The sequence below is a fragment of the Heterodontus francisci genome, chromosome 35, assembly GCF_036365525.1.
Source record: "Heterodontus francisci isolate sHetFra1 chromosome 35, sHetFra1.hap1, whole genome shotgun sequence".
NCBI classification, from domain to species: Eukaryota; Metazoa; Chordata; class Chondrichthyes; order Heterodontiformes; family Heterodontidae; genus Heterodontus; species Heterodontus francisci.
In genome coordinates this window covers 29,361,082-29,387,540 of record NC_090405.1, presented here as the reverse complement: position 1 = coordinate 29,387,540, position 26,459 = coordinate 29,361,082, and the positions used below count along the sequence as shown (strand labels likewise).

The window sequence follows — 26,459 nt, the reverse complement described above, 5'->3', positions numbered from 1 at the left end:
CCACGTTGGGTACATTTTTCCCGCCCTTATCCAGAGATTTGAACATCGTGTCCCTCCTGACCCGGTCCATTTTAGATCCCCAGATGAAGCGGAAAATGGCTCGGGTGACTGCCACAGCGCAGGAGTGGGGTATGGGCCAGACCTGCGCCACGTACAGCAACAACGTGAGCGCTTCGCACCTGATGACCAGGTTCTTACCCACAATGGAGAGAGATCGCTGCCCCCACATGCTCAACTTTTGTTGTACCTTGGCTACTCGCTCCTCCCAGGTTTTGGTGCACGCCCCGGCCCTTCCGAGCCATATCCCCAGCACCTTCAGGTAGTCTGACCTGACGGTGAAGGGGGCAAAGGAACGGTCAGCCCAGTTCCCAAAGAACATGGCCTCGCTCTTGCCGTGGTTAACTTTGGCTCCCGAGGCCAGTTCGAACTGGTCGCAGATGTTCATCAGTCTGCGCACAGACAGCGGATCCGAACAGAAAACTGCGACGTCATCCATGTACAGGGAGGTTTTGACCTGAGTGCCTCCGCTGCCTGGGATTGTCACCCCTCTTATGCTCGCATCCTTCCTAATAGACTCAGCAAAGGGCTCAATACAGCAAACAAACAAGACAGGGGAGAGAGGACAGCCCTGTCTGACTCCAGATTGGATCGGGAAACTATCCGATTCCCACCCATTGATTGAGACTGCGCTACTGATGTTTGTGTAGAGCAGTTTGATCCAATTGCAGATTCCCTCCCCAAACCCCATTTTGGAAAGCACGTCCATCATGTAGGTGTGCAATATCCTGTCAAAAGCCTTCTCCTGGTCCAGGCTGATGAGGCAGGTGTCCACCCTCCTGTCCCGTACGTAGGCGATCGTATCCCTGAGTAGCGAGAGACTATCAGAGATCTTCCTGCCGGGTACAGTACAGGTCTGATCGGGGTGAATCACCAACTCCAGAGCAGACTTGACTCGACTGGCTATGACTTTGGACAGAATCTTGTAGTCAACATTAAGCAGTGAGATGGGCCGCCAATTTCTGATTTCTACCCTCTCCCCCTTCTGCTTGTAAATGAGGGTGATGATGCCTTTCCTCATGGATTCTGACATGCTGCCGGCCAGGAGTATACTCTCATATACTTCCAGCAGGTCCGGGCCGACCCAGTCCCACAGGGCCGAGTACAATTCGACCGGTAAGCCGTCGCTTCCGGGAGTTTTACTTGTCTCGAAGGACTCGACGGCCTTTGTCAGCTCGTCCAGAGTTAGCGGCTTGTCCAATCTCTCCCTCCTGCTGTCATCTAAGACCTCTGTGATAGATGACAGGAAGGACTGGGAGGCTCTGCTGTCTGTGGGCTTCGGGTCATACAGCCCAGCGTAAAAGGATTTGCTGATCCTTAGTATGTCGGACTGCGAAGACGTTACCGAGCCATCTTCTTCCTTCAGGCTGCTGATAGAGCTCTCTCTGTGTACCTTTTGGAAGAAGTAACGCAAGCACGTCTCATCCTGCTCGATGGAGCGGACTCTGGACCGGAAGATGATCTTGGAGGCCTCCTTGGCAAAGAGCAAGGCCTGCTGGCTCTTCACCTCTTGGAGGTCCTCCTTGACCTCGACCCTCATTGACTGCAACCGGAGCAGATTTTGCATACTTTTCTGGAGTCGGGACATTTCCCTCTGTCTCTCTCTCGCCCTCTGAACACCTTTGTGGATGAAGAACCTCTTGATGTTCTCCTTAATCGCTTCCCACCAGCGAACTGGAGACTCAAAGAGGGGTTTCACGGTCCTCCAACCTTTGTAATCCCTTTTGAGTTCCTCAACGTTCTCTGGGGTCAGCAGTGTAGCATTGAGCTTCCACGTCCCTCTGCCAACCCGCTGGTCGTCCTGTAAGTGACAGTCGGCCAGTAAGAGGCAGTGGTCAGAGAAGAACACCGGCTTGACGTCGGTGGATCCGACCGGGACGGGACACAAACAGGAAGTCAATCCTGGAACGGGCAGACCCGTCCGATCTTGACCATGTGTATCTGCGCTGCGCTCCGTCTGCAGGTTTGCTGAAGACGTCGTGCAGTTTGGCATCTTTTACTGTTTCTATTAGGAATCTGGACGTAGCGTCCAGTTTGCTGTCGTCACTGCCGGATCGTCCAGCCGCATTGATGATGCAGTTGAAGTCACCGCCTAGGATGACCGGCCTGGACGTCGCCAGCAGCAGTGGGAGCTGCTGGAAGACGGTCAGCCGCTCGCTGCGTTGTACCGGAGCGTACACGTTGATCAACCGGAGCGGAGCGTTGTTGTACATCACGTCTGCTACGAGGAGGCGACCGCCCACCACCTCCTTAACTTGGGAGATGGTGAAGTTACCTCCTCGCAGCAGAATACCCAGGCCGGAGGAACGGCAATCATTACCCCCCGACCAGATCATTGGCCCGTGGGACCACCATCACGACCACTGCCTGTAGGTGCTGAGGTGTGGTATTCCACACTCCTGCAGAAACAGTAGGTCGGCTTTGACCTTGGCGAGGTAATCCAAGGTTGAAACACATTGCGTGGTAGATTTAATGCTACGCACATTAATGGAAGCAATCCGTACACCCATTTTTTAAAAGTTAGTTGTTGCTTCCCATACCATTTGTCCTTGCTAGTCCCAGTCCTTCGGGATGTTCCTGCATACCCATCGTGTGTGCAAGCTGTTTCACATTAGTTGGGCTCAGAAACCTCTCCTGGTTTTTCATGCAGGGTTTGTTCCGCTGGGGTGACATCGGGGGGCCGTCTTGTAGGCAGAAAGGATTGGGTTGTCCTCTGCTGCTTCCCTCTGTTCCTCCTCGAAAACATCACTGCTCCCGCCTTCCCGGAGCTGAGGTGCGCCAGACGTGTCTTTGCTCTCGGTGTCACGGAGCTGGGATGCGCTGGCCACGTCGTTACGTGTGGCGCTTTGGGGTTGGGGCACGCCGGGCCCATCACAGCTTCCAGTGCCCGGGGGCTGGGAAGCTTTATCTTCCATCTCCTTGGAGTTCTGCCGCCTCTTTTGAAGGGGCCGTCGTTCCAGCATTTTCCCGTCCAGTGAAGAGGAGCTGCTGTAGTCAGTTTCAGAAGGTAGCCTCCTCTTGCCACTGGTTTGGGTGGTGGCCTGTTCCGCTTTTGGAGGTCTTTTCTTTGTGGTTTTCCTCTGGACCACTTGCCACTGACCTGTTTGTCCATCTGCTGCCTCTTCCTCCATTGATTCTGTCTGTGGAGGAGAGGTTTCCGGGTGCAGGGTAGGTGCTGGGTCGCTGGTTTCAGCTGCCTCCCCTTCTCCTTCTCAGGTTGAAGTTCCTCACTGTGGAGAAGGTTGCTTGTCTCCTTTCGAACACTGGTCGCCTTCATCGAACCTTCTCCCGGCCTTTCCTTGGACCTTGCCGCCTGAGCATAACTGAGGCAGCGTTTGGGGCAGGATATGTAGAGGTGGCCTGCCGCACCGCACAAGTTGTAACACTTAGTCTGCTTACAGTCCTTGGTCTGATGGCCTTCCTCCTTGCAGTTCTTGCAAACAACCGTGCTGCAGTTGGCTGCCACGTGACCAGATTTGCCACAGGTGCGACAAACTCTGGTCTGCCCAGCGTAGACCAAGAAGCCTCGACTTCCCCCGATAGCGAAGCTGGAGGGAGGGTGGATGATGGCTCCACTGGCATCGACCTTCAAGGTCACCTTGACCTGCCGCTTGCTGGTCCAAATCCCAAAGGGGTCCTTGACATCAGTGCTGCTGCCGGCCACCTCGACGTACCTGGCAAGAAAGGTGAGTACATCCACCACCGGAACATGGGGGTTGTAGAGGTCAATCGTCACCACCCGGTCCCGTTGTGACGGGAGCGTGCCATGCTGCCATATATCCTCTGTAAACTTAAGGTCATCCAAAACACATCCTTGTTTTTGAAATCCCTCCATGGCCTCGCCCCCTCCTTACCTTTGTAGTGACCTCATCCCCAAAATCCTCGGAGACACCGGCACTCATCCAATTTTGATAGCTTGAGCATCCCTGATTTTAATCGCTCCACCATTGGTGGCTGTGCCTTCAGCTGCCTAGCCCTAAGCTCTGGAATTCCCTCCCTGCATCTCTACCTCTCTCTCTTTCATTAAGCCACTCCTTAAAACCTACCTCTTTGATTATCTTGCTTAATATAGCCTTATGTGGTTCGGTGTCAATTGTTGCTTTAAAAAACTCCTGTGAAGTGCCTCGGGATGTTTTCTTACGTTAAAGTCTGTAGGTAATTACAAGTTATTGTTGTACTGTCTGTGCCATGCTCTTATTTACCGGAAACTGTTGTATTATGCATCTTGTGTCCGATCCACACTTGATTTTGAGACTGTTTGCGAGCAGTGTTTTTCTGCTGTTGTTTCGATCCCCATCAGTAACTGAGGATTGTTACAACAATGTCAACAGTATGTTAAACCTTTGTGAACTGAGAGATCTGCCAGCTTTCTGATTGGCCAGGTGTCCAATTCTAGAGTACAATATTTGTAGACTTTTTTTTTAAAAAGTGTTGGAATAGAAAATCGGAGCACTTCTGCAATATTCTATGAATTCAGTCAAATTTGGAACCTTATATATTAATTTTGGTCCATGAAAATTGCTGGACGGCTTAAATGTTAATACTGCTGTGATAATTAAAATGTAAAAGCAATAATTATACGACAGTAGAAGTAGTAAATTAATGCACCAACCCCCCCCACCCCCTGCCAACAGCAGTTTGGGGAATTAATCCCACAATGGCATGTTGATCAATCTGTGAACTGTTAATGATTTCAGTCAACGTGATTGGGTCAAATCTGTATGCAGTTCTCAAACCACCATTCAGACACAGCTGCCTGGGCTACTGACAGGTATTTGCGACCTTTAGCCTTTCAGAGAAGCTTAAAGAAATCGTTGCGATTATCTGATAAATTGCTGGTCCCCATTAATACTCTTTTGTCTCTTTAGTGTGTATTGGTAGCATTGTCTCTACAGATTTTCTGCTCCCTGTTTATGGGCGGCGCAGTGGTTAGCACCGCAGCCTCACAGCTCCAGCGACCCGGGTTCAGTTCTGGGTACTGCCTGTGCAGAGTTTGCAAGTTCTCCCTGTGTCTGCATGGGTTTCCGCCGGGTGCTCCGGTTTCCTCCCACCTCCAAAAGACTTGCAGGTTGATAGGTAAATTGGCCATTGTAAATTGCCTACCTAGGTGGTAGGAGAATGGTGGGGATGTGGTAGAGAATATGGGATAAATGTAGGATTAGTATAAATGGGTGGTTGTTGGTCGGCACAGACTCGGTGGGCCGAAGGGCCTGTTTCAGTGCTGTATCTCTAAATAAAAATAAATAAATTTTAAAAAAAGGAGGAGGAATCCGTTCAAGAAGGAAGAAGCTATAAATCGGTTCCATGGCATATTTTTAACAAGTTCATAGCATTATATACTGATTTAATTTGTCCAACAGTGAAAATTGCAGAAAATAAATGGCATCCTGTACCATGTAGGGCAATGCTTATTCTGGCTTTCTAAACTTAGATCTTGAAACTGCAAGTGAGGGGAGGGCTCGAAATTGATTTTCAGTTTCAGATAATGACATGCAAGTAGTGAAATTTACTGAGGTAGCGAAGTGTTATAGAATCATACAGCACAGAGAGAGGCCATTCAGCCCATTGGGCCTGTTTGGGTTCTGAAGGAATGATCCAATTCATCCCACTCCCCTGCTCTTTCTTCATAGCGCTGCAGATTTTTCATTTTTAAACCTTTATCTATTTTCCCTTTGAAAATTACTATTGAATCTGCTTCCACCACCCTTTCAGGCAGTGCATTTCCGATCACAACTTGCTGAGGGGGGCAGGGGGATAGAATCTCCTCATCTGCCCCCTCCTTATTGAATTATCTTCAATCTGTGTCCTCTGGTTAACAACCCTGCCGCCAGTGGAAGCAATAGGGGGCGGGAGTTTCTGCTAGGTTGCACTAGTTTCATCCAAAATCAGTGCAAAAGACTGAGGAATTTCAAGCACAAATTATGTTCAGCGCAATTCGAATTTCTGAAGCCTCTAGTACTAGTTTTAAAAAGAAACTAACCAAACCCCAGGGTGAAATAATCACTGTCGGGAGTATCTGCTCATTACACTCGTTTGTGGGCCTTTCTGGAAGCTCCGGAAATTACTAATAGGCACATTTTTAAAAAGCTTTTTTTTTTAATTTCAAGAAACTGACTACTGTACTCCAATATAACTAGCAACTGCTTTTGTATAGTTTTATAAAGTCATTTTCAGTATTTTAATCAGGTTATTCACAGATGGTGGACTAAACACTCGAAAAGAAATTGTCTATATTTTGTGATGAACCCATTTTCAGCAGTATTAATAAAACTGCACCAAGTTACCACTTTTAAATAGATCAAGGAATATTTTTAAATACCTTACATTTTAAAATGCTGCCTGATTGCACAGGTTCATGGGAGGTTTTACATTTGGTGATATGCGAGTGCGTTTGAGCAAAAACTTGAATAAATAAAACACATTAAAATTTATTGTTGAACGTGCCCAAAGTGGAACTGCTTGCCCAGTTTCTCCCCATTTACTCCATCAACCATAGCTTCTCTGGTTTCTCCACATAACAGAAGTCTCTTATTCCTGGCTTCATGCCATGTGCATGTAAACTGATGAAATGTTAAGAGCAATTACAGTACAACCTGTCTGGATGAGAATTGATCTCATCTTACTTGTTTTACTCCTCCGTTGCAGCTGTTTCTAAGCAATGTTAGATTTTTTTTTTGGATTACTTCAACAGATGCATACAATTAGTTGGTGTTGCTGAGTATTTTCTGTTTTAAGTGACTCAAAGCATGACCAGGGTCGCAATTTCTTCTGTCTTAGTGACAATTTGTAGGAGGTGATATAATTTTGCATCTGCCTGTAATTTGAATTGATGCTATACTTTCCCAGCTTCTTTATCAGTGGTTCTTTGTACACACTCTGGTAGGACAGTAAGAGTACAAGAACAGTCTCAATTAACAGCAATATGCACATATAGTCATGTAAGACATGTCTGTTAAGCAGCTGTGAAGTGGGATTTAAAAGCTCAGCAAAAGGGGACTTTTTAATGAAAGGTAGAACAGGGTGATTTCCCTTGGGGAGGAGCCTGGGGGGATGGTTTCTCCCCTGGGGAGGTGGGGGGTGATTTCCCTGGGGGAAGGAGGAATGATTTCTCCCAAGAAGGTGATTTCCCTTGGGGAGGGGGCTGGGGTGATGATTTCCCCCACCTCGCGGGGGGAGCGAAGGGGCTGTTGGAATTTCAGCAGAAACCCCGCCTGTAAGTGTAATGAGGGTTGACACCAAACTTACCGTGGCCAAACTGAGGAATGCGTGGGAGTTTCCCCATTCACATGGCCCACTTAGAAGGCCTTTGTGAGTTTAATTTCTGCATTAAAATAAAGTATTTGTAAACCTACAGTAAATAATCACAAGAAGCAACAGTTGGACCATCACCTCACACATGAGCTCTGTTTGTATTCTAACAGCACGTCCCGATTTATGTGTTGCCCAAACTGGAATATCAGTCGGCGTATGGAATAGAAGCCTTCACTGAAAGTGAAATCTGTCGGTTATGGACTGAAAGTCTCCTCAATTCAAATGCCTGGTTTTATATTGGTGAGTGCTACTTGTACTGAACCAGTAAGAGTGTGTTTGTGCATCTGTGTAAGCAGACTTCGGTTGTGGATTGATGTGAGGGCGGCTGCATAACTTCTGAGTCAGGTTGTAGTGTGATTCTGCAGTGGTGTGAGCTTTTATCAGGGAGCCAACTCTCGCCACTTGGCTTGATACCATGTGCAATGTAACTGTTGCAGTGTAATGCCAAGTTTCACTTGCGCCCAACTGTCTATTGACCTCCTGGTCACTTTGTAAATTTACTGCTGAACAAGGGATACACATGAACATTTCCTGGTCAGACTTGTATTGGACTGCTGACATAGCTAACAACAATAGGACTACTTTGATCTGTGCTCTGCGTGACAGAATAGGAATTGTGCCTTTAGTTTAATGTGTTGGCCTTACTCAGTGGTAACGCTCTTCCTTCTGAATCAGAAGGTTTTGGGCTGCAGCCCTATGCCATGGCTTGAGCACATAATCTCGGCTGATTCTGAGGGAGTGCATTGTTGGAGGTGCTGTCTTTTGGTTAAAATGTTAAACTGAGGCTCCTTCAGCCTGTTCAAACAATGTAAAAGATTCCATGGCAGTAGTCAAAGACAATCAGGATTGTTGCAGGGCTTTCAGAGCAGCTCCAGGACGTTGCTGGAGGATTTCCTTGATCTGGTCAACTTCAATGCCCTTCACTCTGTCACAGGGTCAGGAATAGGAGTTTTGTTGATGATTCTCCAGTGTTCAGCTCCGTTCACAACTCCTCTAACAATGAAACAGCTCCTGCTAGCCTACAGCAGTCTTGGACAATGTTCAATCTGGGGCTGGCTTGTGGCAGATAATATTCACACCAGATTAGTGATAGGCAATGACCATCTCCAATGAGAAAAGACCTAACCATCTTCCCCTGACCTTTAACCCAGTGCCATTGCTGAGCACCCCACCATTCACATCCTGGTTAACATTGACCAGAAGCTGAACTGGACCAGCTACATCAACCTAATATAAAAGCAAAATACTGCGGATGCTGGAAATCTGAAATAAAAACAAGAAATGCTGGAACCACTCAGCAGGTCTGGCAGCATCTGTGGAAAGAGAAGCAGAGTTAACGTTTCAGGTCAGTGACCCTTCTTCGGAACCCTTCCGCAGAAGGGTCACTGACCCGAAACGTTAACTCTGCTTCTCTTTCCACAGATGCTGCCAGACCTGCTGAGTGGTTCCAGCATTTCTTGTTTTCATTTCAGCTACATCAACCCCTTGGTTACAACAGCAGGTCAGAGACTTTGTACCCTGTGACCACCAAAGCCCTATCAAAGCCCCAGTCAGTGGTGTGATGGAATGCGTGCTGTGCCATCAGCCTCAATGGACGTTTATGCACGAAGTTCAACATCATCCAGGTCAGTGTAATTTGCTTCATGGGCACCCTGGAACCTTCACCTTGCCGCTTACAGGATACACTGCAGCCATTCACCAAGATTGCAGTGAGAACCCCTTTCAGCTCCATGACCCTTAAGCAGCAAGATCATGGGAATATCACCAACTTAAAAGACTGACACGTTCAAAGACAATGCCCAGCATCATAACCTCAGGGCATCTAGTGATGGGAATAAACGGAACCTTGCCAGGATTGTCCACCTTCTGAGAACAAAGGATTAGTATAAATGGGTAGTTGTTGGTCGGCACAGACTCGGTGGGCCGAAGGGCCTGTTTCAGTGCTGTATCGCTAAATAAAATAAAATAAATTAAGAAGAACAATTTGTGCCTTATCATTATCCCAAAGCAGTTTACAACCAATGAATGACTTCTGAAGTATCGTCACCATTGCTAAGAAGTCAAAGCATAGCAGAAGCCATTTAGCACAGAGCAAGATCCCACATACGGCATGTCAGATGAATGGCCAGTTAAGTTGTGTTGATGGTGGTTGGAATATTGGCCAGGACACTGGGAGAACTTCCTGCTTTCCCTGCTGTTTGGATAGTGCCATGGGATCTTTTTTGTCTGGCTGAATAGGTTTGCTGGAGCATCTGGTGTCAGGCGTGGCTCAGTGGGTAGCACTCTAACCTCTGAGTCAAAAGGTTGTGGGTTCAAGTCCCACTCAAGGCTGACACTTGGATGCAGTACTGAGGGAGTGCTGAGCTGTCAGAGATGCCATTTTTCAGATGAGATTTTAAAACTGAGGCCCTATCTGCCCTCTCAAGTGAACATAAAAGATTCCATGACACTATTTCGAAGAAGGGTAGCGGAGTTATCCCTGATGTCCTGGCCAATATTTATAAGATTCATAAAATAGTTGCAGTACAGAAGCAGGCCATTCGGCCCTTCAGGTCATACCAGTCCTCGGCAAAAGCAATTTAGCGACTCCCACTCCCTTACCCTTTCCCTGAGCCCTGATGCTTATCCAGTTCTCTTTTGAAAGCTACAGCTGAATCTGCCTCCACTACACTCTCAGGCATTCCAGATCCTAACCACTGGCTGTGTAAATACAAACCTTTCCTCATGTCACCTTTGGGTGTTTTGCCAGTCATCTTAAATCTGTGTTTTCTGGTTCTCGACCCTTCTGCCAATGGGAAAATTTTCTCTCTCTCTACTCTGTCTAGACCTCTTAATCAACATTACAGAAACTGATTCATTGGTTGCTGTGTTTCCCACATTACAACAGTGACTACACTTCAAAGAAAAAAGTACTTCATTGGCTGTAAAGCACTTAGAAACATCAGATGGTCATGCAGAGCGCTATATAAATGCAAGTTTTTTTATCTGAAAGACAGTGCCTCTGCTAACGCAGCACTCCCTCAGAACTGTATGTGTCAGCCTAAACCATGTGGTCAAGTGCTGGAGTGTGGGCAGAGTAACAGTTTATTCTTTCTTACACATAAATTTGTGAATTGCTTCAATCCTTTTTCTCCAACTTGTGATTGTTAGTTGTCCTGTTTGACAGAAAGCAAAGTTTTTTGAAAATATATAGATAAAAAGAAAGAGGAGGACAGCCGGTCATCGTCAGCTGGCTTCCTCAAAGGTATTTTAACCTCTCTCTAAGGGAGGAGCTGGGATTTACAAGAACTTCCCAGTCTGGAGCAACAGGAGACAAAATAACTTTGACTTAGCTTTTGTAAAGGAACTATGCATATTTTCCCAAGAAACATCAATCAGCCTCATTTGACCTTGGGCTGTGCCTGTTGAGAGAACTACCCCACCCATAGCAAGAGAAGATCGGATTTCTGCTCTGACCTGTTGAGACTTTTTCAATCTGAGACAGGCTAAGTTTAAACACAGCTCCACGGTAACACGCAACAGAGGAGCAAGTCACCGTTGAGGCAGTGACGACACGCATTGGAAAATGTCTAGCAAGGTGTAAAGACTGAACTCGTCAGCAGAGGATGCTGTTACGGTTGTGGTTCAGTCGTCTATTCAGTTTAGCCTTTGTAATCCAAGCACTCAGTTACTGTTCTATCGGTTCCTAGGGTGATCTCAGTACAAGTGTCTTTGTTTGCTCATGGTCTCCCATTTTTGAAGGATTTGACAGATTTCTTTCAGGAAAAACAAAGTGACGACGATCGGCCCCATGCCTGTGTTGTGCCTCCTTCTCCCGTTTTTCAACTCTCTCCATATGTTGGCTGGAGTTTTCTGCTTTTCCACTCGTGAGTCAGTGTTTTTTCTACCCAGTAAAGAAAATGGGCAGAAAATAGTGAGCTGGTGAGTGTAAAAGCAGAAAAACCCAGCCCGTTGAGTGACGCCACAATGAACAGAGCCATTAAAAAGGAGCAAACCTTCACCACAGATGTCAATTATTTTTATGAGTCAGTTGCTAGTTTAGCTGTTTTTCGCCTTGGCTAGACCACAGTTGGATACTGTGCACAGTTCACTTCTCCATATTATGAAAAGGATGTAGAAGCACTGGAGAAAGTGCCAAAAAGACCTACGAGAATGATACCAGAACTGAGAGGTTACAACTATCAGGAAAGGCTGAACAGGCTTAGATTAGAGATACAGCACTGAAACAGGCCCTTCAGCCCACCGAGTCTGTGCCGACCATCAACCACCCATTTATACTAATCCTGCACTAATCCCATATTCCTACCAAACATCCCCACCTGTCCCTATATTTCCCTACCACCTACCTATACTAGTGACAATTTATAATGGCCAATTTACCTACCAACCTGCAAGTCTTTTGGCTTGTGGGAGGAAACCGGAGCACCCGGAGCAAACCCACGCAGACACAGGGAGAACTTGCAAACTCCACACAGGCAGTACCCAGAATCGAACCCGGGTCCCTGCAGCTGTGAGGCTGCAGTGCTAACCACTGTGCCGCCTGTGGCTCATTTCTCTGAAGACTGAGGGGGTGACCCAATAGAGGTCTTTAAAATTATGAAAGGGTTTGATAGAGAAAATGTTTCCACTTGTGGGGGCAGTCCAAAACTAACAACAGCTACTTTGTATTTATATAGTGCCCTGAACATATAACATCCCCATGGCACTTCACAGAAACATTACAAAGCAAAATTGGACACTGAGCCACATACAGCAATTTTAGGGCAGATGGTCAAAAGGTTGGTCAGAGGTAGGTTTTAAAGGAAGACAGAGAGGTGGAGAGTCAGAGGTTTAGGGAAGAAATTCCAGAGCTTAGGGCCTTGGCAGCTGAAGGCACGGCCGTCAATGGTGGGGCAATTCAAATCAGGGATGCTCAAAGGGCCAGAATTAGATGAGCGCAGATATCTGGGAGGGTTGTAGGGTTGGAGGAGATTACAGAGATAGGAAGGGGAAAGACCATGGTGGGATTTCAAAACAAGGATGAGAATGTTAAAATCAAGATGTTGTTTGACCGGGAGCCAGTGTAGGTCAGCGAGCACAGGGGGTGATGGGTGAACGGGACTTAGTGTAAGTAAGGACACAGCTAGCAGAGTTTTGGACGACCCCAAGTTTACCGAGAGTAAAATGTGAGAGGCCGCCAGCAGTGTGTTGAAATAGTCATGTCCGGAGGTAACAAAGGCATGGATGAGGGTTTCAGCAGCAGATGAACTAAGGCAAGGGCGAAGCGTTACAAGGGTGGAAATAGGCTGTCATAGCGATGGCATGGATATGTGGTCGGATCCTCATAAATACAAGATCACCACTAATAAATCTAATAGGCAATTGAGGAGAAACGTCTTTACCCAGAGAGTGGTGAGAATGTGGAACTTGCTACCACATGGAGTGGTTGAGGCAAATACCAAAAAAGCACTTAAAGGGAACCTACACAAGTACATGAGGGAGAAAGATTAAAAGGATATGTTGATAGAGTGAGATGAAGAGGGGTGGGAGGAGGCTCATATAGAGCATAAACGCCAGCGTAGACTGGTTGGGCTGAATGAACTATTCGTGTGTTGTAAATTCTATGTACTTTCTGCTATTTTCCTGCATGGTATCAGATAGATGGAGACCATAACTTTGCATGCTCCTTCTTTATCAGACCGTCGTCAATTCTGTGTATTGTGGAAGGAGGATGAAAATTATGCAGGTATGCGGGAAAAGAACATGTTGGAAACTGTCTCAAAGTGGAGTAGTGATATAAAGAAATAAATAATTAAACAGCATCTTTTCACAACCTTAGGATGGTAAAGTCTTCCCTTTTGAATTGTCGTCACTGTTGTAGTGTAGGAATATAAGCTGATGCTTGGACTATACAAGGTTTGGATGTTATGCTGGTCTCCTGCAATTTTGTCTGGGTTGTGGGCGTCTCGGGAGAGACCAAGGCGAAGGGAGTAAACCCTAACAGAAAATCCGGAGCGGAACCCCTAAGGCAGTCATGTGTCACCTTTGGCATGTTTCTGGCAGTTCCTGCAGCCATACTAGGAAGGCCGAGAGGGGGGTTTTGACGCTTGGGCAACTCACAACCTCCATACATCCGCCCAGGCAAGCGCCATGGAGAGGTCACTCCATAGTCGCTTCACAGCGACCAAAACAACACGGAAGGCAGCAATCACGGGTTATAAGTCCAGCTCAATTGGCGTAGAGATTGGGCGCCGCAGGTTGCCTTTGTTGTGGGAGAGGTCATCTCATCTCACTGGACAGCTACCGCCTGCCTCAAACCGGGCAGCTCCCGGTCAGTAAGGTTCTGTCCCGCCACAGTCCACCTGCTTCAATGGGTGCTTGGAGCTCAGGGTCATTGCCTGACAAGTGGACTGTAACACCACACCAAACAGCACGACAGAAAAAGGAAAGAAGGTACCAGCCCTTCGTTTTGCAAGCTGGAACGTCAGAATTATGTGTCCTGGCCTGTCGGAAGACCTTACACAAATCAACGATTCTCGGAAGACTGCCATCATTAACAACGAGCTCAGTAGACTCAATGTGGACATTGCAGCACTTCAGGAGACATGCCTCCTTGCGAGCGGATCTCCAAGAGAGCAAGACTGCACCTTCTACTGGCAGGGTAGGGATCCTGAAGAACCAAGACAGCATGGAATGGGCTTCGCCATCAGAAACTCTTTGCTCAGCATGATAGAACCACTTTTAAATGGCTAGGAACGCATACTGTCCATCTGACTACTCACTGCCTCTGGCCCAGTACACCTACTCAGCATCTATGCTCCAACACTCTGCTCCCCACCTGAAGTTAAAGACCAGTTCTACGAGGAACTCCATAATATCATTAGTAGCATTCCTAATACCGAACATTTGTTCCTGCTGGGGGACTTGAACACCAGGGTTGGGGCCGACCATGACTCATGGCCCTCCTGCCTTGGGCGCTATGGCATTGGAAGGATGAATGAGAATGGACAGAGACTGCTTGAGTTGTGTACCTATCACAACCTCTGCATCACCGACTCATTCTTTCATACTAAACCCTGTCACCAGGTTTCATGGAGACACCCAAGATCACATCGTTGGCACCAGCTGGACCTCATCGCCACAAGGCGAGCCTCTATAAACAGTGTTCAAATCACACGCAGCTTCCACAGTGTGGACTGTGACACCGACCACTCCCTGGTGTGCAGCAAAAGTTAGACTCAAACCAAAGAAGCTACATCACTCCAAGCAGAAGGGCCGCCCGCGAATCAACACGAGCAGAACTTCTTATCCACAGTTGTTACATAAGTTTCTAAATTCACTTGAAAAAGCCCTTCAAAACACTCCTACAGGGGATGCAGAGACTAAGTGGGCCCACATCAGAGACGCCATTGATGACTCAGCACTGACCACGTTTGGCAAACATGAGAAGCAGAATGCAGACTGGTTTCATTCTTGCTTTGAAGAGCTGGAACCTGTCATAGCCGCTAAGTGCACTGCACTGTTGAACTACAAGAAAGCCCCCAGCGAGTTAACATCCATAGCACTTAAAGTAGCCAGAAGTGCTGCACAAAGAACAGCCAGGCGCTGTGCAAATGACTACTGGCAACACCTATGCAGTCATATTCAGCTGGCCTCCAACACCGGAAACATCAGAGGAATGTATGATGGCATTAAGAGAGCTTTTGGGCCAACCATCAAGATGATCGCCCACCTCGAGTCTAAATCAGGGGAAACGATCACTGACTAATGCAAACAAATGGACCGCTGGATGGAACACTACCTAGAGCTGTACTCCAAGGAAAATGTCATTGAGACCGCCCTCAATGCAGCCCAGCCTCTGCCAGTCATGGATGAGCTGGATGAACAGCCAACAAAATCGGAACTCCGTGATGCCATTGATTAACCAGTGGAAAAGCCCCTAAATAGGATGGCATTACCCCTGAAATAATCAAGAGTGCCAAGCCTGCTATACTCTCTGCACTCCATGAACTGCTTTGCCTGTGCTGGGATGAGGGAGCAGTACCACAGGATATGCGTGATGCCAATATCATCACCCTCTATAAGTACAAGGGTGACCGTGGTGACTGCAACCACTACCGTGGAATCTCCCTGCTCAGCATAGTGGGGAAAGTCTTTGCTCGAGTCATTTTAAACAGACTCCAGAATCCGGCTGAGCATGTCTACCCTGAGGCACAGTGTGGCTTTCGAGCAGAAAAATCCACCATTGACATGCTGATCTCCCTTCGCCAGCTACAGGAGAAATGCTGTGAACAACAGATGCCCCTCTACATTGCTTTCATTGATCTCACCAAAGCCTTTGACCTCATCAGCAGACGTGGTCTCTTCAGACTACTAGCAAAGATCGGATGTCCACCAAAGCTACTAAGTATCATCACCTCATTCCATGACCATATGAAGGCACAATTCAGCATAGCGGCGCCTCATCAACCCCCTGTCCTATCCTGAGTGGCGTGAAACAGGGCTGTGTTCTGGTACCTACACTGTTTGGGACCTTCTCGCTGCTGCTCTCACATGCGTTCAAGTCTTCAGAAGAAGGAATTTTCCTCCACACGAGATCAGATGGCAGATTGTTCAACCTTACCCGTCTTAGAGCGAAGACCAAAGTACGGAAAGTCCTCATCAGGGAACTCCTCTTTGCTGACGATGCTGCATTAACATCCCACACAGAGGAGTGTCTGCAGAGACTCATCGACAGGATTGCGGCTGCCTGCAACAAATTTGACCTAACCATCAGCCTCAAGAAAACGAACATCATGGGACAGGACGTCAACAATGCTCCATCCATCATTATCGGTGACCACGCTCTGGAAGTGGTTCAAGAGTTCACCTACCTAGGCTCAACTATCACCAGTAATCTGTCTCTTGATGCAGAAATCAACAAGTGCATGGGAAAGGCTTCCCCTGCTATGTTCGGTCTGGCCAAGAGGGTGTGGGAAAATGGCGCACTGACACAGAACACAAAAGTTCGAGTGTTTCAAGTCTGTGTCCTCAGCACCTTGCTCTACGGCAGCAAGGCCTGGACAACTCGAGAATCCTTGGCATCAGGTGGCAGGACCATATCTCCAACGCAGAAGTCCTCGAGGCCAACATCCCCAGCATATACACCCCACTGAGCCAGCGGCACTTGAGATGGCTTGGCCATGTGAGCCGTATGGAAGATGGCAGGATCCCCAAGGACGCATTGTACAGCGAGCTTGTCACTGGTATCAGACCTACCGGCCGTCCATGTCTCCGCTTTAAAGACATCTGCAAATGCGACATGAAGTCCTGTGACATTGACCACAAGTCGTGGGAGTCAGTTGCCCGTGTTCGCCAGAGCTCGCGGACAGCCATAAAGGCAGAGCTAAAGAATGGCGAGTTGAAGACATAGCAGTTGGCAGGAAAAAAGACAGAAGCGCAAGGAGAGAGCCAACTGTGTAACAGCCCCGACAACCAGTTTTATCTGCAGCGTCTGTGGAAGAGTCTGTCACTCTTGAATTGGACTTTATAGCCACTCCAGGTGCTGCTCCACAAACCACTGACCACCTCCAGGCGCTTACCCATTGTCTCTCGAAACAAGGAGGCCAAAGAAAGATTGGTCTTCTGCAGTTCTCGTTGAACCATTTGTCCAAATTCCACACCAGCCACCTGACACTAGAATACAGATTTGGAACGTCCCAGGTCCAGCATGTGGCAGACTTGGGGCACCCTTCAGCTCCTGCCCCACTGTGCTATCCTGTGGATGGGCGTGTTCTTTATGCTTTCCTTTAATAATTGAATGGTGACGATTGTTATTTTCTCTAATTGACAGTCTTAATTCATGAATTTTAAAGAACAGAGATTTGTGGACTGATGTGTTTTTAGCATCTCCAGAACGTTGTGTTCTGAAGTATATCCACTTTGCTCAAACTGGGTTTGAAGCTCAGTTCCATTTATGTGTATGTTGCTACAAGCTCTGCCTTTGATTTCATGGCTGCTGCTGTCTCACCTCTTGTGAACTATATGTATGTTGCATCCAGACAGACCTTCCCTCGTTCTAACCTGACCTCATTGGTCCCAATAAATGACTGAAACCCTCTGCTTGGATCACTTTAAACAAGTCATTTTGTTTTCACTTGACGAACAGGTTTTAAGTCAGCAATTATTTTGGCTCAGCATTACTGATTGAAGGCCTTAGTTTGATTTGGCATGAAGGTAGAGCAGTGTTTTGGACTCACTCTGGTTCTCTACCTAAGGTAGTGTCCTCGCTATTTATGCCACCGCGATAATCTGTCAGGGACCACAGGCTATGCTGCATGGATTCATGCAGACCTGAGGTTTGTACACTCACTCATTCAAAAATTGGGAAATAAAGCAGTGGTATCTGTCAAGTGACTATGAAACTTCCAGATTGTCGTAAAAACTCAACTGATTCACACGTGTTCTTTTAGGGAAGGAAATCTGCAACCTTACGCAGTCTGGCCTATACATGAGTCCAGATCCACAATAATGTGGTTGACTGTTAAGTGCCCGAGCAAGTCCCTCGGTTCTATCAAACCACCACATTCTGAGGGAAACTTGGGATGAGCATGAAATGTCAGCATCACTCATATCCGCGAATGAATGAATTGGAGCAGTTAGGGGCTTTGCAGTTGAGACAGTTATTGTGTAAGAAGACCCTCAGAAGCACAGTGTGTAGTTGGTGTGGTGTGCTTCACTCTTACCATCTGAGGGTTTGGGTCAAGGATGCTCTGCTGCGTCCTGAGAGACAAAAATCAACAGGCACTTGGAGAGGTTTGATTTAATTAAGGAGAGCCAGCACAGATATTGAAGACGCAAGTTGCATTTGACAGATTGAAGTTTTTAATGAAGGGAATGCAGTGGATGTTGTCCATATGGATTTTGAAAAAACATGACAAAGTACTACATAAAAGGCTGGAAAACAAAATTGAGGGTCAGTGTCAGCCTGGTTAAAAAATTGACTAAAGGGCAGAAAACAGCGAGTTGTAGTAAATGGTTGTTTTTCAGACTGGAGGATGGTAGACAATGGTGTTCCTCAAGGGTCAGTGCTAGGACCACTGCTTGTGATTGATAAATATATATATATATATATATATATATATATGACTTTGATATTGGAATACAGAGTAAAATTTCAAAATTTGCCCTGAAACCTAATTTGGGAGTGTGGTAAACAAATCGACTGCAACGGGACAGAGATAAACTAGCAGAATGGGCAAACAAGTGGCAGATGGTATTTAATACAAGGAAGCGTGAGGTGATGGATTTTGGCAGAACGGCTAGGAAGAGGCACTATGTACTTAATGGCACAGTTCTAAAGAGTGTGCAGAACAGAGGGACCTGGGGGTTCAGGTGCATAGATCTTTGAAGGTAGTAGGATGTATTGAGAGAGTGGTGAGCAAAGTCAATGGGATCTTGGGTTCATAAATAGAGGTATTGAGTACAAAAACAGGAAAGTTATGCTGACCCTTTTTAAAGCTGTGGTTTGGTCTCAACTAGAGTATTGCGTTCAGTTCTGGTCATCAGGGCGGCGCAGTGGTTAGCACCGCAGCCTCACAGCTCCAGCGACCCGGGTTCGATTCTGGGTACTGCCTGTGCGGAGTTTGCAAGCTCTCCCTGTGACCGCGTGGGTTTTCACTGGGTGCTCCGGTTTCCTCCCACAGCCAAAGACTTGCAGGTTGATAGGTAAATTGGCCATTGTAAATTGCCCCTAGTGGAGGTAGGTGGTAGGGATTATGGGATTACTGCAGGGTTAGTATAAATGGGTGGTTGTTGGTCGGCACAGACTCGGTGGGCCAAAGGGCCTGTTTAAGTGCTGTATCTCTAAATAAATAAAAATAAATAAATAAATCACACTTTAGGAAGGATGGTGAGGGTCCTTGAGAGAGTGCAGAGGCGCTTTACCAGAATGGTTCCAGGAATGAGGGAATTTAGCTGGGATTGTTCTCAGAGCAAAGGAGTTTGAGGGGAGATCTGATAGAGGTGTACAAGATGATGTCAGGGGCGGCACAGTGGTTAGCACCGCAGCCTCACAGCTCCAGGGACCCGGGTTCGATTCCGGGTACTGCCTGTGTGGAGTTTGCAAGTTCTCCCTGTGTCTGCGTGGGTTTTCTCCGGGTGCTCCGGTTTCCTCCCACAAGCCAAAAGACTTGCAGGTTGATAGGTAAATTGGCCATTATAAATTGTCATTAGTATAGCTAGGTGGTAGGGAAATATAGGAATAGGTGGGTATGTTTGTTGGGAATATGGGATTAGTGTAGGATTATTATAAAATGGGTGGTTGATGTTCGGCACAGACTCGGTGGGCCGAAGGGCCTGTTTCAGTGCTGTATCTCTAATCTAATCAAGGTAAGGTAGACAAAGAAAAGCTGTTCCCATGTGAGGAAGAACCTTTTTGACGCAGCGGGTGGTATAATGACCTGGAACTCACTGCCCATGAGGATGGTAGAAGTGGCGATGATCAATGATTTTAAAAGGAAATTGGATGGGCACTTGAGGGAGATTAACTTGGAGAACTGTGGGGTTAGGGCAGGGGGGTGGGGCTGACTGGATTGCTCTACACAGAGCCACATGGCTCGATGGGTCAATTAACCTCATTCTTTGACGTAATGAGTCTATGACATCCCTTCTGTGGTTCTTATGGCCTGTACCAGTAGTCAGCTATATGGAATACTCCTAGTACATTTATCTAACCGCATTTTGCTGAGAAGCAATATTTTTTGAAGAATTGTCTTGACAGTGGAGTTTGGAGTAACTCAGCCAGGGTCTTTCTCAGCGATATTTTGTGTTGCTCTTAGTGTGTGTGAAGAACATCAGAATGATCAAGTGACAGACATCCTTCACCTACCACAAGCCAATCCAGGCTTCCCCTCAGATTGTGCTAGGTTTGTTTTGGTTGAAAATGTTGGGAAGAATTCTGTAAGGAATATCGTCAAGGCTAAATAGATTTTTTTGAATGCAGGTCTTGAGGATTTATTGTAAGTCGGGAGATCATATGGATTGCTGCCAAACAGTAGGTGTTAATACAAATTTTTGTCCAGAGCCCCCTGAGGGTCACCCAATCTCTGCGATGTGTGAAGGAGATAGACCATTGGAAGAATGATCAAAACCCTACAGGATAGGTGATCTCGATCCATTCCCGTTGGTACACCTGCAGTTTCTCCCAACTTGCCTTGAATACATTAGTCTGTTTCTAAGTCCTCAGTTCTAACAGGCCTAGTGAGAAGCCATCAGAATCTCACAGAAACCTAAAGTTAATAATGCCTTTAACATTTTAAGACATCGCAAGGCACTTCACAGGAGTGTTACCAAACAAAATTTGGCGCATAAGGAGCGATTAGGACAGTGATTAAAAGATTGGCCATGGAGGTAAGAGTCATAGAGTTAAACAGCACAGAAACAGGCCATTTGGCCCATTGTGTCTGTGCCAGCCATCCAGCACCTAACACTTCTGATCCCATTTTCCAGCGATTGGCCCGTAGCCTTGTATGCTATGGCGTTTCAAGTGCTCATCTAAATAATTCTTAAATGTTGTGACGGTTCCTGCCTCTACCACCTCATCAAGGGTTCCAGATTCCAACCACCCTCTGAGTGAAAAATGTTTTCCTCAAATCACCTCTAAACCTCCTGCCCCTTACCTTAAATCTATGCCTCCTGGTTATTGACCCCTCCGCTAAGGGAAAAAGTTTCTTCCTATCTAACCTATCAATGCCCCTGATAATTTTGTCTCCCTCAATCACGTTCCCCCTCAGCCTTCTCTGCTCTAAGGAAAACAACCCTAGCCTTTTCATTCTCTTCATAGCTGAAATGCTCCAGCCCAGGTAGGTTTTAAGGAGCAATGGCTGCCAATGGTGGAGCGATTAAAATCGGGGATGCGCAAGAGGCCAGAATTGGAGGAGCGCAGAGAACTCGGCGGGTTGTGGGGCTGGAGGAGGTTACAAAGGTAGGGCAGGGAAAGAAGAGATAAAATAGATTGGTCATTTCAACATTTAAACTGTACCGGCTGTCGCTGACTGCCTTGCTAATGCAGCATAACCCACGGTGATGTGATAGGAGTGGCTAGAACCTGGGATTGAATCAACTGGGAAAGATTATGATCAGGCAATTATATCCAATCTTAATACGGGCAGTTAAGATACGCATTTGGATCGACTTTGACTTCTGCTTAAATGGGCAGCTACGGAGTTATGTTGTTCTGGTAGATAGTGGAAAAGTAATTACAAAGGAAATGTAATATATTACAAGCTAACAGAATACTGTTTAACCTCCTGTGGCATTGTACACAACAACTACTTAGATTTATATAGCACCGTTAACATAGTAAAATGTCCCAAGGTGCTTTACAGGAGCATTGTAAAACAAAGTATAACACTGAGCCACACAAGGAGATATCAAGTCAGATGATTTAGGGCAGAGATTTAAGGTGAGAGGGAGGAGGTTTAAAGGGGATCAAAGGGGTAAATTTTTCACACAAAGAATAGTGGGTATCTGGAATGAGCTGCCTGAGGAGGTGGTGGAGGCAGGAACAGTAGCGACATTTAAGAGGCATCTGGACAGCTACTTGAATGAGAAAGGCATAGAGGGATATGGAATTAATGCAGGCAGGTGGGATTAGTATAGATAGGCATTATGGTCGGCATGGGTGCGGTGGGCCGAAGGGCCGGTTTCTATGCTGCACGACTCTATGACCAGAAGCTTGGTCAAAGAGGTAGGCTTTAGGGAGTGCCTTAAAGGAGGAAAGCGAGGCAGAGAGGTGTAGGGAGGGTATTCGAGCATGGGGCCTACGCGACTGAAGGCACAGCCACTAGTGGTGGAGCAATTAAAATCAGGGATGCACAAGAGGCCAGAATTAGAGGAGTGCAGATATGTTGGATGGTTGTGGGCTGGAGGAGATCACCGATAGGGAGTCGAGGGCAAGGCCAAGAGCAGGAAGGAGGTCAAGCTGAGAGGGCAGGGGGAATAACTGGACTCCGATTGAGGAGGAGAAGGTCAGGAGGGAGTAGGTAGATAGGACAAAGCGGGTGTACAGATTGTTTGGGGGGGGGGGTGGAGGGGATGGGAAGGAGGATGGGGTCCAGGTGGTAGTTGAAGGAGGGCGAAGACAAGGGACGGCATTTGAAGGGAGAGGAATGTGGCAGCAGAAACAAGTGGTGGGGAAGGGAGATGGACAGGGAGAAAGAGAGTAAAGGAGAGGTGAACAAGGGGCAAAGGGGAGAGGGATGGGGAGGGCAAGGGAAGAACAGCGTGGAAGAAGCAGATAACTGAGGAGGCAAGAGAGGGAAAGGAGGGATGGTGGGGGGGGGGGGTGGGTTGAAGATGAACAGGGAGGGGCAGGGATGAAAGAGGAGGAGGAAAACAGGTGGAAGATGATTGGTAGTGGGGGAGAATCTTTTCAGGGCATGCTTTGATGCTCTGGCAGAAGGAGGCAGTTGGCCCGGCATTGAAAGTATTTTAATTTACTGTTGGGTTATCCCCACGCTGGAATTTTCTTGCTTGTTAAAACATCGTTGAGGATGCCAGACTAACAGTCATGCACTGAAGAGTATTTTTTGATTATGGCCCATAGCTTAAGGTTGTGCGCACAAGCGCTTAATGGATGCACAAATGTAATATGTGTTATCTACAGAAATTCATTAATGGGCGGAGTTGCTTAACGAATTGAGCAACCAAGTCTATGCAGGTAATTTAGTGGATTGCTGTAAATCAGCACTAATGGATGCTGAGTATTAAGTAAAGCAGTAACTAGAGGCTGAGGTTGTAAACTGGTGTGATTATTTTGTGTAATTCTTTAGATAGCTGGCAGGTTAGCAGCTTTGATCAACCCATCTATCAAATTACTCACATCTCTGTGTGCGATTAACAACGTTCAGAGCTTCCCCAACTTCATCCTCAAGCAATGTGGTTGGATAAACCTTCCCTGAGACACAGGCATTAGTTTCTGGAGTGCTGTGTGGATGAACTGGGGATTGGGGGTTATCTGTTAGACTTGGATCTTTGGTTCTGACTGAACCTGCCTTACACACGAATGACGATATCTGATCTAGCTTCCCTCTTGCCTTTCTCCATCTCAGACTACTCATAGTTAGCTGACTACTCTTACTCTACCTGTAACAGGATGCCATAGCTGTAAGTCAGCTTCTAACCTCTGACACACTGTAAAGGCACCTTGTACCAGTGTCTCTTGCACCTGCTAGTGAGTGCAAATTCTTACAGAAGAATAGTGTAGATAATTTCTTTCTTTTGGGCCTCCTTATCTCGAGAGACAATGGATACGCGCCTGGAGGTGGTCAGTGGTTTGTGAAGCAGCGCCTGGAGTGGCTATAAAGGCCAATTCTAGAGTGACAGGCTCTTCCACAGGTGCTGCAGAGAAATTTGTTTGTTGGGGCTGTTGCACAGTTGGCTCTGACACACTAAAGGCACCTTGTACCAGTGTCTCTTGCACCTGCTAGTGAGTGCAAATTCTTACAGAAGAATAGTGCAGATAAGTGAGCGGATTAACACAGAAACCAAGAAAGACTGCTACTCCTACAAAAGGCAAAGGAAGTTCTGCTTCTTAGTGATCCATGTGTCAGCAGGGCTCACCTGTTCAGGATCTCCAGACAGGTCACCTCCACTTTAAACCATCCTCACACCCCCACCCCACCCCCCACAGTCTTGCATTTAACAAAAAGACCCAGACAAATGGGAGGACGTGTGACCTATTTGCAACTCACTAAGTGCTTCTGTCCTGGACCTGAGCCAGGATAATTAATGCCTTTATGATTTAATTGCTTAAAAGCTTGCCATGAATGTTTACTTTTCAGCAGTCCCATTCAACAGCTGGACCCCCTATTGGGTGAGCTTCCTCAGGTAGTTTACAGGGTATTTCCCTTACGAATCTCAAACCCTTTAAGGGAATTTTATGGTCACTGTTTCTGCAGTTTTCCAGGTTGGGGGAGGATGGGGGAATAGTGGGTGGGTTAATGTACCCTTGTCAGTTTCTCGGAGGGGTCAACAGTGGGTTCTGGTCAGCTGTTTGGAAGGGAGTGTGTTTAATGCGCCCAGGTCCGTTTCCCAGCTTGGAAGAGGGTTAACAGTGGGACCCAGTCAGTTTACCATGTCGGGGAGAGGGGTTAATAGCGCACCTGGTCAGTTTCTTGGTGCGAGTAGGGGGAGAAATGGTGAGTGGGGGTGGGGCGAGATGTCAACAGTGGGACCCAGTCAGTTTCCCAGGTTGGGGAAGGGGTTAAAGGGAGGAGGTATAATTGTGGGCATGGTTAGTTTCCCTGGTCAGGAGTGGGGGTTAAGCATGGGCGCCTCTGGGAACCTTGCACTGTCGAGTTGGAATGGCGGGGCAACATTGCTGATCATTGGGGCAGAGGGTTTGTGCGAGAGAAATCTGATTTCGGGGGTCGGGGGGGATGAGGAGAGGGAACATGGGCCTGTGGCCAAGGTCTAAAGAGCTGCAGAAGTGAGTGGGTTTCAGAGGGTGAGCTGCCCTGCCTCGATCCTTCCAATCTTGAGCACTTTCTGGGTGATTTACTGGCTGTATGGAAAAGTGGTCCTTTTGTTTGTATTTGGACGTGAGTGTAAATCTACGTGTGTTACCCATGCCTAGTTACCCCACAGAGGCCTAATGAGAAGCTGTTGTGATTGTCTATGTGGCTTTAGAGACCATTTCAGAATGCATTGCACCAACCACATACTTTGGGACTGGAGTCATGTGTAGACCAGACTGGGTCAGGATTGCAGTTTACCTTTCCTGAAGGACATTGGTGAACCATATGGCTTTTTATGGTCATTTTCCTGGCCCAGACTCACATTAAACTAGCCTTTTTGGCCTGGCTGTTTTTTGTTTGAGTGCAGTTTCTCTGCTAATGGTGGAAGTTGTAAAGTGACACCACCTTTATACCAAAAATAGAAAAAAATGCGCCACTCTAACAATATGAAGTGCACATCATTCCCCTGAAATTATTTTGGGATTGTGAGAAACGTAGCCCACTTGATAATAATTTACACCAAGTCAAACTCTGAAGAAGTAAGTTTATTTAACGGTCTTGCAAGATCGGGTGTCCTACAAGCAGGCACACCGATCAACATATTCAGTTCATGTTTATACAATACAAATCCATTTGTCCACGCCTTTATTTTACATTATTGGTTATAACGTATTATGACACTAACCTATCCTATGGTTGCTACAGTCTCCTCCTCTGTTTACTTCTCCCCCTACTCTAACTTTCTAGCCCCTAACTCTTATTTTTGTTTTACCTTATTTGGCTCTCTATTATGTGTTTTAACTTGCAGCTGTCAGCCTTTATCTTAGTGGGGCAGTTTCTTATTCACTACATCCTTTGTTCTAACTCTTGCTGTTTCTCTTTTATCTGCCTAAGCACAATTTTTAAGTGATGTACTGTCCCAAGGTCTGTACTTACATACCCCCTTATCAGTTCTCTTTGTCAGTGATGTACTGTCTTAAGGTCTTTACTTACATACCCCCTTATTCTTTTGGGCCTCCTTATCTCGAGAGACAATGGATACGCGCCTGGAGGTGGTCAGTGGTTTGTGAAGCAGCGCCTGGAGTGGCTATAAAGGCCAATTCTGGAGTGACAGGCTCTTCCACAGGTGCTGCAGAGAAATTTGTTTGTTGGGGCTGTTGCACAGTTGGCTCTCCCCTTGCGCCTCTGTCTTTTTTCCTGCCAACTACTAAGTCTCTTCGACTCGCCACAATTTAGCCCTGTCTTTATGGCTGCCCGCCAGCTCTGGCGAATGCTGGCAACTGACTCCCACGACTTGTGATCAATGTCACACGATTTCATGTCGCGTTTGCAGACGTCTTTATAACGGAGACATGGACGGCCGGTGGGTCTGATACCAGTGGCGAGCTCGCTGTACAATGTGTCTTTGGGGATCCTGCCATCTTCCATGCGGCTCACATGGCCAAGCCATCTCAAGCGCCGCTGACTCAGTAGTGTGTATAAGCTGGGGATGTTGGCCGCTTCAAGGACTTCTGTGTTGGAGATATAGTCCTGCCACCTGATGCCAAGTATTCTCCGAAGGCAGCGAAGATGGAATGAATTGAGACGTCGCTCTTGGCTGGCATACGTTGTCCA

The 26,459-nt window shown here is 47.0% G+C and overlaps 1 protein-coding gene across 1 annotated transcript in view; it reads left to right on the top strand.

Annotated features, from left to right (window-relative positions):
* Positions 1–26,459, top strand: part of ice2 (interactor of little elongator complex ELL subunit 2) — a 108,464-nt gene that overhangs the window by 39,888 nt on the left and 42,117 nt on the right. The window contains exon 10 of the mRNA XM_068015183.1: positions 7,479–7,608. Coding sequence (XP_067871284.1) covers positions 7,479–7,608 — 130 coding nt within the window. The remainder of the gene's footprint in view (positions 1–7,478; positions 7,609–26,459) is intronic.